Source organism: Sturnira hondurensis, unplaced genomic scaffold, assembly GCF_014824575.4.
Source record: "Sturnira hondurensis isolate 20B ecotype Veracruz unplaced genomic scaffold, ASM1482457v3 Scaffold0022566, whole genome shotgun sequence".
Classification (NCBI taxonomy): domain Eukaryota; kingdom Metazoa; phylum Chordata; class Mammalia; order Chiroptera; family Phyllostomidae; genus Sturnira; species Sturnira hondurensis.
Window position 1 is genome coordinate 15,200,098 of NW_028095197.1, and position 12,491 is coordinate 15,212,588.

The following is a 12,491-nucleotide window of genomic DNA, read 5'->3' on the forward strand; positions in this document are numbered from 1 at the left end:
GTTTTTATAAATATCCCACTTAGGGTTTTTGCTATTTGCATTTGAAAAGAATGCCATAATAAACATTTTTGTTCTTTTAAAAAAATTATTTAATTTTAGTGAGAGGGAAAAGGAGGGAGAGAAACATTGAGGTGAGAGAGAAATATCGACCTGCGATCAATCCTGCAACCCAGGCATGTGCCCTGACTGGGAATTGAACCGGCTGCCTTTCACTTTTGCAGGACGCTGCCCAACCACCTGAGCCACACTGGTCAGGGCAACATACTTGTTCTTTAATGTTCAGTCCCTTAACTGATTATTTCTGTAGTAGAGGAAATTACCAAATCAAAGAATGCTTTATAAACTTCAAGTAACTTTTTCTTCTGTTGCTGATTATTAAAAGTGAAAAACTAAAACCAGGTTTTTGTCTCTTTAGAAATATCTTTTTGTTCTCGGAAAACAAGATTATCTCCTTATCCAAAAAGATGAAACCAACTGAGTTACTTTCAAAAGACAACCAAATGAGCACTGCAGACTAATGAGTAGAATCAATAAGAACGTGATTTTGGCGCTTTTAACTTTGACCAGTTCTGCATTTCTGCTATTTCAGTTATACTACTACAAGCACTATTTATCAGCAAAGGTAGCTTTTTTTCTCCTTTCTTGTCATTAGGCTTCGTTTTAGCTCTATATTTTCCTAACATAGTTCCCTTTTGCAGCACATAAATTAATCACAGTTTCTCAAATTTTTGCAGAAATAGTTCTTACTGTAATTTTCATCTCTGTGGGTGTAGCAAACAATTCAAAAGTGTTATTATGTTTTTCAAGCAATGTTACTGTAACAGCACATTCAATATCAAAGGTGCTAGATTTCAATGATGTCTAATGCATTTTTTAAAACCTCAACATTTGAAATTATGATTTACGTTAGGAAAACTGAGGGCACTGGAACTGTCTGAAACATAAATAATGTCTACTTTGTAGGATTGTTATGTGGGATAGATGAGAATACATAATTTGTATATGGAAATGTCAAGCACAGCACACTAAGGGGCTACTCAGTAAATATTATGCTCTCCTACCACTTGGCCAAGGTGTACTAACTAACACTGACCCAGTGTGGGAGATGAGCCAAAGTTAGCTGAATGGATAAGGCCTGATTCCAAAGAGATTCGGAAGAGCCAGGAGTTTACTATTTATTAGATGGAAATTAATTAGTTTCGAGATGTTGGCCATCTATACTTTATTGTTTAATGACCTAATTAATTTACTGCAGTCGGTCATTGTTTTCTATCTGGCTAGTTGTATAATTGTAGAATTCTGAGCTCTTAACTACATGAAAATGGGTATTTTCTGAATACTTAGTAATGATGATGAGTAGTTTGAATCTCAGGCCTACCCTAAATGTGATGTTGCATGCTGGTTACGGGGCTTTGGAGTTACTAAAATGTCCTTTCGTTATCTTCCTAGAATGGAGCTGGTTTATCAAAATCCAAAGGAAGCCGAATTGGATTTGATAGCATACAGTGGGTATGTACAATAAGCAGGCACTTCCTAATTACAGTGTTCATTTTAGTCTCTCTGGTTACACACTCAATAAGTTGTTGAATGATGGCAAAGATAATGGCTGCCTCAATGAGAAGTCAGGGTAGGTGGTCGAGGGGAAGGGGCAGAGCCTGTTCTCTATGCAGTATCTCATTTAGTCCTTATGGAAACGCTAACGAGTCAGCACACTGTCATCCTTTGGTAGCTTGGAGAGATTCAGGGTAGTTTGCTAATAAGTGACTCAGTCCAAATTCTCTTTGCCTCCAAACCCTCACTATAGTAGTTCCCCAAATGAATATTTATGTTTCTAAGGATTGAACTATGAAATAATGATGAGGAAAAAAATCTATTCAACGGGTTTCCTTTATAAGATAAGGAAAACTAGCAGTGTTACAATACATCCCTGTTTGGGTTTACAAATCTCAGAGCCTGGCACATTTATAAAACATAGTTTCTTACAAAATTACATTTATCTTGTTAGTATACATTTTTGATATAACCAGATATTTTTCAGTCTTTGGCTTCTGTTTAACCAAAGGCTGTAGATTAGAAGTAGACTTTCAAATCACTAGTAGCAATAAAGTCCTGGTGATCATTTGAGGTCATTGATGACAGTTGGATGTGAACCACTCATTTAAGGGTCAAGTCTGGGATATTGTGTTATTAGGGTCCTCAACTATCAAGTCTGGAAGTATTGTATCAGTGTGAACCTTAAAACATTAAAGAAAGCATTTCAATTATAGTCGACATTCAACGCTACATGAGTTTCACACATACAGCGCAGTGTTAGCCATCAACATAACTTACCAAGTGACGCCTGATAAGTGTAGTTCCCCCCCAACACCATACATAGGCATTTCAGTGTGAACTTTTAATTTACAAAAAACAGCAGCTGTTTTGCTCTGGGAATTTAGGACAGTCCAAGGAGAAAGGGAAGCATGGTGCACTTGGAATTCATACCCCCAGTCACAATGGTAAAGACTTTAGCAGATGAAAGAAAAGCGGGCATGTTTTGTGTTCTGTCCAGCCCTACTGTCCCTCCATCCCACCCTGAAGAAAAACACATAGAATACTTGGACCATGTTTATTGAGATGTGGAATTCAGTATCTAATGGCCAGGAGGTAGACCCATCTGACGATAATGGGGGTTCGCGATCATAAATTTTAACATTCTAAAATATGAGGATATTTAAGGTGATACAAATTTTCCAAGTTTTCTATTTATTGAGTCCTTATGTATAAACTGAAAGAGCATGTTCAGAAAAAGTTTTAAAGCTGAAATTGCTTCAGTGGGACTTTAATTTACTTTGGATTAACCAACAACATTTCCAAAACCTTTTCTATATATAAAGTAGTCAGCAGAGGTACAGACTCACTGTACATTTTACAATGGAAATTGTATTTCATTTAAAGTTTAATGTAACAGAGAAAATTAGGAGAGCCCCATCTTTTTCATTCAAAGCGTGATCCTTGAGGTGGAAGAAAATAATGGATTTTTTAAAAGGGGTTCACGTCCAAGGTACATGAGCCAAAACTTAACAGAGCAGTTCACAGTACTAAAACTCACTCTTTATAACAGTTGCAAAATTACAGGGAAGGGAGAACTAAATACTTTTTGTTCTAATATTTTAGAAAGACTCACAGGTGAAATCTGATCGATAAGTATTGACACTGAGCCCTGATAAAATTCTAGGATAAATTATTAAACAGGTAACTTGAGAGCACTTAGGGCAAAGAGAATCATCATTAGGAGCTAACCTTTCGCTCAGAAGGCTTCTTCACCAAGCCCTTTAAGGTTCTGATAAAATTGTGTACACTGACAGGTGAGTAGGCTGTTGTAGCGGCAGTGTGTCCTATTTTCAAACAGACATTTTTCTTTCTTGTAAATGAAATGAATTACTGAAGGCCAGATGATAATAGTCATGTTGATTTAGGATTAATTGGATTAGAGTCAATTGGACGTGTTTCCAAAGATCATTGTTGATTGCATTGATAACAACCCGGAAGGCATATTTAGAAGGTGAGTTGTAGAATCTCTCCTTGACCTTGCCCTAATCTATATTGATATTAAGAATCATAGTGAAGCCATATATGTGCTCCTCCTGTTTGTATTTAACACCAAGCTGAGTGTCTTTCGATAAGTACTTAGTAAGCACCTTATTTGTACTAGAATCTGTCATCTCGTTGTTTTTCTCCCAAAACCACTTCTTTCTTTTATTCTCCTAGTATAAAGCACAGAAAGCAAGAACCAAAAAGGAACAACATTGATTAGGCTATCAAAATTTAAACCTCTTGCCCTGGCTGGTGTAGATCAGTGGATTGAGCGCGAGCCAGAGGATCGCAGTTTGATTCCCAGTCAGAGCACATGCCTGGGTTGCAGGCCAGTTCCCAGCAGGGGCCATGGGAGAGTCAACCATACATTGATATTTCTCTCCCTCTCTCCTTCCCTTCCCCTCTAAAGTAAATAAATTAAAAATCTTTTTTAAAAATTAAAAATTTCTCATCAAAAGACAGCATTCAAAAATGAATAGATATGCCACAGACTAGAAAATATTTTCAAACATATCTCACAAAAATTAACTAGTTTCTATGATAGATAGTAGATAAAAAGAACTTCTACAACTCATTGATAGATTTGTTTGTTCGCACTTTTTATCAAATTGAGGACGTGTTCTATTCGTGGTTTACTGAGAGTTCTTTGTTATGAATAGGTATTGAATTTTGTCAAATACTTTTTNACAGCATTCAAAAATGAATAGATATGCCACAGACTAGAAAATATTTTCAAACATATCTCACAAAAATTAACTAGTTTCTATGATAGATAGTAGATAAAAAGAACTTCTACAACTCATTGATAGATTTGTTTGTTCGCACTTTTTATCAAATTGAGGATGTGTTCTATTCCTGGTTTACTGAGAGTTCTTTGTTATGAATAGGTATTGAATTTTGTCAAATACTTTTTCTGTATTGAAATTCTTATAGACTTTTCCCCCTTTATGCTGTTGATATAATGAACTTCATTGATTTTCAAATGCTGTCTTTTTTTCTGGGATAAATCCTAGTTGGTCATGATATTTACTTTTTTGTTTTGGTCTCTTAAAAAAAACCATTGGAATTTATTTTCAATGCCTTGTTGAGTGTTGTTGCATCTGTGTTCACAAAGGATGGGTTTCTATAATTTTCTTTCACTTTTGAAGGCCATACATCCTTTGAGGTGATCGCTTTCATTGAACTAGGATTTTAAGCAGGAATGTGCACCCTTTATTCTATTTATTTTTGCTATTCTTAGGTATTATTTATTCCTCAGTGCAATTTAGTCTGTTTCTATTCTAAGTTTAAAATATACTTTTTTAGTACTCTACTGCCCAACACAATAATGTTTAAAAACATTGCAATATTATTAGAAAGTCAAACTGTATACAGGAATAGTCAAGCAGGCAGTATATTTTAGTTGGAGTCTTTTGCTTAGAAAGATTATTAAGCAGTATTACAAATATAAAGGAAAATGGCATGTAAAATTGGTTTTGGTTTTGCATAGGTTGCCGTGACTGATTTTTAAAAGCTGACAGATGAGGTAGTTCATCTTCCACTTTGGCTTAAAAAAAAATTAGCTAATACCAAGAGAATAATTTGTAAGCTTGAAGTTTCCTTTCTGATACAACTTTCTCTACAGAGCTTTTCGGATCTTTTTTATTGCACAGTTAATTAGTAGCTTACTGTTCTGTACTTTATAATATGTTGCATGTATTTTACCTTGATTTGTAAATATCTGTTCATCTTCCTCACTAGACTGTGTACTTCCTGAGAGTTGGGACTGGGTATTATTATTATTTCAGTGTAAGAATAAGGATGGTGTCTCTTGAGTAAACACTATATACTGATGAGATCAATGAATAGTATTTACTAAGATTATTGTACTGGTTTCATAGAATTAAGGAGATTCTTTTTCTCTCAACAGCGTGCAGTTAAAAAATTCATTACGCTCACATCGAGCCAAAATGTGCCTGTGTTCCTTATCGATCCTTTGATCCTGGAACTGATTAGTAAAAACTTTGAACAAGTCAAAAACACTTCTCATGGAGCCACTTCAGAATGCAGCTTTTTCTGTGTCCCAAGAGACTTCACTACGTTTGCACTGCGGCATCCCCTGTGGAAGAATGAGGTGAGATGATTTGCTTTCAGGTAGTAGAAAGCCTCTTACAAAATAGTGTGAGGGAATACCAGTTTAAAATATAAAACTTTAAAAATTTTTCTAAAAGCTTTTTATAAATTATATCAGGAATATATTCAGCTGTAAGTAACAACACAATTAGTAATAGCTTCAGCATGTAAAGAACAGCATAGGGAATGTGGTCAATAATATTGTGATAACTACATGTGATGTCAGGGGTAGAGACTTATTGGAGGACCACATCGTAAGCTGCATAAATGTCCAACCACTCTGCTGTATATCTGAAACTAATATAATATGGAATGGCAACTGTAACTGAAAAATTAAAAAAAATTAATAATAGCTTAAGCAAATAGGGAATTTACTTTTCTTGTATGACAAGAAGTCAAAAGATTGGTGGCATTTGGTGTTAATTCAGCTGCCCAGTGACATCATGCCTGGCATCACTGACGTTCCTTTTTCTTTTCTTTAATCTTCACTAGATAGCTGGTATAGCCCCAGGCGTCATGCTCATGTTCAAGGCAGGGTGACGACAGGAGGGGTTGATGATCCTACCCCTCTTTTGAAGTAAAATTTTGCTCAGCTACATATAGCTCACTGTCCAGAAGTATGTTCATATGTCTCCTCATTGTGAAGGAGGCTAACGAGACAGGAGTTTAGCCTTTCCATCAGTGTAGGCAAGCAAGTGGGAAGGGATTTGGTGATGGATTTTCAGGATCTGCCACATAAGGTGTAAGTGAAGGTCGTATCCCTAATCGATAGCGCCATTCTTTCTACTTTGTAAGGGCACAGGACTTGTTGGATGCTCAAGTGGGGTGCTTCTTAGGTGTATCTGGAAATTCAAACTTACGCTTTAAGTCACACAGTAGTAGTCAAAAAAANTAGAGACTTATTGGAGGACCACATCGTAAGCTGCATAAATGTCCAACCACTCTGCTGTATATCTGAAACTAATATAATATGGAATGGCAACTGTAACTGAAAAATTAAAAAAAATTAATAATAGCTTAAGCAAATAGGGAATTTACTTTTCGTGTATGACAAGAAGTCAAAAGATTGGTGGCATTTGGTGTTAATTCAGCTGCCCAGTGACATCATGCCTGGCATCACTGACGTTCCTTTTTCTTTTCTTTAATCTTCACTAGATAGCTGGTATAGCCCCAGGCGTCATGCTCATGTTCAAGGCAGGGTGACGACAGGAGGGGTTGATGATCCTACCCCTCTTTTGAAGTAAAATTTTACTCAGCTACATATAGCTCACTGTCCAGAAGTGCGTTCATATGTCTCCTCATTGTGAAGGAGGCTAACGAGACAGGAGTTTAGCCTTTCCATCAGTGTAGGCAAGCAAGTGGGAAGGGATTCGGTGATGGATTTTCAGGATCTGCCACATAAGGTGTAAGTGAAGGTCGTGTCCCTAATCGATAGCGCCATTCTTTCTACTTTGTAAGGGCACAGGACTTGTTGGATGCCCAAGTGGGGTGCTTCTTAGGTGTATCTGGAAATTCAAACTTACGCTTTAAGTCACACAGTAGTAGTCAAAAAAAAAAAAAGCTTCAATCAAATATGCCAAAACGTTGCTTACTTCTTTATTTGGAATACCTGTAACTTCCCAACTTTACTGTTTTTCATTCTGATGAGTTAGTATCAGATTAACTGAACCCTGAACCCCCTCCCCCCCCACACACCCCCTCACCGTGGTGGCATGTGCACTGGCTCTGCAGTGGGATCTGTGTTAGCTGTGTGACCTCTGGGAGGGCGCTGCCCTCCAGGTGATGGCGTGCTCTGGGGAAGCCGGAGGGGGGGGGGTGCTGCACGTCCGCTGGATTGCCCCAACTCTCACCTTTGACTTACATCCGGCTTATAGTTCTTGTTTTTCTTCTTTCCACTCAACTTTACATTTTGAAAATATTTAGACTTATAGAAAAGTTAGGGCATGGTATTTTAAATGTAGTTTTTATTTTTTTAATCAAAATTATACTTGAGCTAAGTTTAAAGGTCAAATGGTAATGCAAAGCTCATAATGGAAAAGGTATATCTACCTCTTGTCTCCCCACCCCTTCTTCCTACTCCTAGTGCCAGCCACTTTCAACTCTGCTGTTCCCTTTATCTTCTCATTTATAAATGAAGTATTTATGCTGTCTGTTTTTAGTATTTCGTGTTTAGATGATGAATTATGAGAGTTTAGCTCTCAAGTCTATTTTCTCACGCGTACGCACACACACTCTCTTCCGCCATCATCATCCTAAAATGACTTCATCACACTCTTTAGTTAAATCAGTAGTCAGTGTTCACCTTCTTATGAAAACTTGATCACATGGATACCACCTAGTGTACTATGATAATATTTCTTATGTAATTCTCTTTTCCTTCTATCAATAATCCATGTATGAATGCTGTAAATAAATATACAATTCTTGATACTCCTCTATCATATCAGATAATTTTGCAATTCCTTTTTTCCCCCTTGGTGACATACCTCCAAGAGCTGCTGGTCTTTCTGCCCAAATAAAGACCGATCTGCTGCACAGATATTGTTCTGTAACTCCCCTTACATTTTAGGAGTTCTCTTCTGAGAAAGGGTGAGTGGGATGTTGAAAGCTTGCATATCAAAAATGTCTCTACTTGTACATTTGATTTCTAATTTGATTTACATAGCATTCAGCTTCTGCTGTGTACCAGGTCACCCCAAAATGTAGTGGCCTGAAGCACATCCACTTATGTAGCTCATGATCCTGGTACTGGGGTCAGCTGAGGCTCACCTGTGCAGCTGTCAGTCAGCTAGGCAGCTGTGCTTGCTCAGGATGGCGGCTGTCTGATGTGGCAGTGGAGGTGCCGTGGCCTGTGTCTTTCCCCATCCCGGCTAGTCCAGGCCTGAGAGAGCCTGAGAAGCGGGCAGGGGCTCTTGACATTGTTAAAATACTAAGATTCCCTACCCATGAACGTGAAATATATGTCCTTTAATTTCAGGTGTCTTTTAATGTTCTTTAATAGAATATTCTAATTTTTCTTACAGATTTTGCACATCTTTTATAAGGTGTGTTTCCAGTTACCTTACAGTGGTTTTTTTTGGGGGGGGGGTTAATATAGATATTTTTCTTTCTTTCTTTTTTCATTTTTACAATTTATTTTTTAGGTAGATGAGAATGCTGTTGACTTTTGTATTTTGATCTTTTCCCCAGCAACTGTCCTGGTCTCTGAACTCTGTGGATGAATTTCAAGAGTTTCTCCCCCCTCTTCTTTTTGTCCCTTTCCGTGTCTTTTCTTCCTCTTTCTCTTTAAATATAGGTTATTATATTTTCTGCACACACACAAAAAAACAGTTTGGTCTGTACCTTTCTAGCTCTTGTACCTAATTTCTTGTCTTATTGATTTAGGTAGGCCCCCAGGGTAGTATTGAATAAGAATGTTCTTTCTTCTTAAACTTTTTATTCCTTGGATGTTGGACTTCCAGAATTGATCCTCTCATTCTCTTTGCTTTATGATTTTTATCTCACTTTCTAACTGTTCTACTTTTAATAACAATTTCATTTTTTTTCATATTTTTGTTTGAAATTTTGATATTTTTATTTTGTAAGTGCTCTGTGTACTCTGCTTATTTCTCATAATAACATGGGTAAAGTTTTGTCTTTTGCTGCAGATTTTAAAGGTTTGGGTTTTTTTTCTCCCTGCTGAATTTTGTTTTTGCAAATCCTTTTCGTGCTAGATGTTTATTTTTGATATTATTATTTATTTTTCATGATATGGGTTTCCTACAGTATTTGTTGATCTTTTTCTTTCATGTTTAAGAATGAGACACTGAAACCAGTTGGGAGCTTTTGGTGAGGGCCATCCAGGCCTTCTTAACTGGCGGCCTGCCTGACAGGGCGGTAAGAGCCTGCCAGCCTTGTCACTGGAGACACTTCTAAATGTCAGTATTTGCAGGTCATTCCCATTGGCCTGTTTGATTTCCTCATAAAAGAGACTGAAAGGTTCATAAACTTTTTCTGCAAAGAGTAGTTTTTAATGTTCCTTTGTTTTCCCAAAATGAAATCCATAGAAATTATAACCTATCTACATACATTAATCCCCCAAATCAACATAATGTCTTAACTGTCACATAAAGTAGAAATGAAGGGAAAGTGTGTCTCGTTGGACACGTGCGCAGGAAGGACAACACTGGAAAACATAACAGAGTAACTCAGATGCTCGCACTGCCCAGGAGGGTCGCAAACTGTGACAGCCTCAAATGTTACTGAATGACATCGAGTTGACTGATGTGGCTTTCCAAAGAAATGAATAAGGTTTTAACAACCAAAAACCAAAATTGTTCTTTCTTTAACAGGACTGTGTTATTCCTGAGAAGGGAGGCTCTGATAATTATGAACACGGTTTTCACTACGTGGTCATCTGTTAGAACATTGGGAACTGTGCAGGTCACAGGATAGACTTGCATGTTTCGGGCTGTAGGATGTCTGGCGTGCCTGGCCTGGACCTCTGAGGGCCAGCTTTGTCTTCCCTAATGGCTGTGCTGACCAGAACTATCCCCACACATTTTTAAATGTTTTGTGGATACAGTACCACTTGCCTGGAGAACCAGTACTTCAGAAGAAAGGGAATATTAATCTTGTTCTGTGAGATTTATATTACAACCAATGATGTTAGGAAATGCACTTTGTTTTATAGTGTGTCTCAGTCTATTTTCTAATGACTGTTATGATGGGCTTGTAGTATGTCGCAGTTTAAGGTGTTGGATTATAAACTATAGGGTGAAAGCACTACTTTTTTCAAGCACATTTGAAGATAAAGGTTATTAGAAGTTACATTGACAATTACAAGTTTAAGTGCTGTCTTTATATACATTAAGCTTTATTTTATAGCTACTAATCAGTGGACATTGAAATGAGCATTCTCATTCCAGGGAGAATTTTTGTATCTTCATAAGGAGAGTCTTTGAACATGTCTTCCAAGGGACTTAGTTTCTCTTCTTGGTACTTTTCTTTTTTTCTCCCACTGCCTGCTTCCCCTCACCACCCTCATTTTTAAATCTTTAGGGAAAGAACAGAATAGCACAAAAATCTGTATGGCTTAATTCAGTATAAAAATCATCTTTGACCCTGGCTGGTGTAGCTCAGTGGATTGAGTGTGAGCCTGGGAACCAGAGAATCGTGGTTCGATTCCCAGTCAGGGCACCTGCCTGGGTTGCAGGCCGGTTCCCTGCAGGCCAGTTCCCAGCAGGAGACGCACAAAAGACAACCGTACATTGATGTTTCTCTCCCTCTCTCCTTCCCCTCTAAAGATAAATAAATAAATAAAATCTTTAAATAAATAAATAAATTATAATCTAAAAAAATCATCTTTGTTTTTCTTCTAGTATTTGGTTTTAAATATTCATGCTCGATGTTTCTTTGCTTTTAGGAAGGCTGGTTTTGGATAGCTGAAAATACAGGATTTCAGTGTCTAAAGATTGAGAGCAAAGATCCCCGGCTCGACGGGATAGACTCACTTTCTGGAACCGAGATTCCCCTGCACTACATCTGCAAGGTGGCCACTCACGCCATCCACTTGGTGGTCTTCTACGAGAGGAGTGGCAACTACCTGTGGCATGGCCATCTGCGCCTCAAAGGACACATTGACAAGAAATTTGTTCCTTTTCGAAAGCTACAGTTTGGTCGTTATCCAGGAGCTTTTGACAGGTGAGTTCAGGCTCTAAAGCGGAAGTGGGAAACCTGTATTGTCCAGTCATGAATTCTTACTCTTTTGTATATATCTATAAATAAGTCTAATATGCATGTCACCTAACTCAGTTTTGAAATGGAAATACTCAACAGGAAGAAACTCAGGCACAAACGCACCGGGAAATGTTCCTAAGAATGTTCACGGCAACATTGTTCTTGAAGCCCCCAAACAAAGCGCTGCGTAATCATACAGTGAGCAGTGCCGTAGAGCAGGGAAAGGAAGGGTCTAGTGCTCTGAGCCACCACATAGATGAATCCCACAGTGGTGGGGGCAGAAGCAGGCATAAAATAATGTCAGTCTTATGATGGCATTTATAAAGGGTTCGAACACAGGGTAAAGTATGTTCACAGATGTGTACTTAGGTAGTAAAAGTGGTCAAAATGTACAAACTTCCAGTTAGAAGAGAAATAACTCTGGGAACATAAGATACAGCCAGGTGACTATAGATTTGGATTGTACATTTGAAAGTTGCTAAGAGAATAGATCTTAAAAATTCATACCTGCCGTAATCAAAAATATGCTTAATGCTTAGCTATTTTGCTTATGTTGTATATTTTGAAGAGGCTGTCAGTGCTACTTGGGAATAAGTCCTTATAATAAATCTTAACTTTTGTTTTCAGGCCGGAATTACAACAAATCACTGTTGATGGACTAGAAATTCTCATTCCAAAAGACCCAATGCACTTTCTAGAAGAAATGCCACACTCTAGGTTTATTGAGTGTAGGTATAAAGAAGCTCGAGCGTTCTTTCAGGTTAGAGATAACCACATATTACAGTTTTTAAATTAAAGGAAATGTGTTTGTGATATTTTAGCAGGGGAGGGAGATGAAGGGGATTATGGAAGACAGGTAGAAAACATTTTTTGATTCATCCGTTTTCTTCTGGATTGTTTTCTGTTAAGTATTTAAAAAGTAGATTAAACATTAGTAGACTGTTTAACACTGTTTGATATTCATGGAGACCTTGTTTTATACGGACAGGCTTTGGTAGGTTTGGCACTGGCCTCTGCTCTCAGCTAGGTCAGCTGTAAACTTCGTGGTGCGTTCTGTTCCTTAAGTGCCCTGGCCAGGCTGAAGC

At 37.7% G+C, this 12,491-nt stretch overlaps 1 protein-coding gene across 5 annotated transcripts in view; it reads left to right on the top strand.

Moving 5' to 3' along the window:
• The window catches only part of FKTN (fukutin), a 42,993-nt gene that overhangs the window by 4,726 nt on the left and 25,776 nt on the right, over positions 1-12,491 (top strand). For 4 of the 5 annotated variants that reach the window (XM_037036094.1, XM_037036093.1, XM_037036096.1 and 1 more), the window contains exons 2-6: positions 416-622; positions 1,450-1,509; positions 5,486-5,689; positions 11,093-11,370; positions 12,034-12,166. In XM_037036094.1, the coding sequence (XP_036891989.1) occupies positions 518-622; positions 1,450-1,509; positions 5,486-5,689; positions 11,093-11,370; positions 12,034-12,166 (780 nt within the window). In that variant the 5' untranslated portion in view covers positions 416-517. The remainder of the gene's footprint in view (positions 1-415; positions 623-1,449; positions 1,510-5,485; positions 5,690-11,092; positions 11,371-12,033; positions 12,167-12,491) is intronic. The other variant, XM_037036097.1, reaches the window with a different exon arrangement.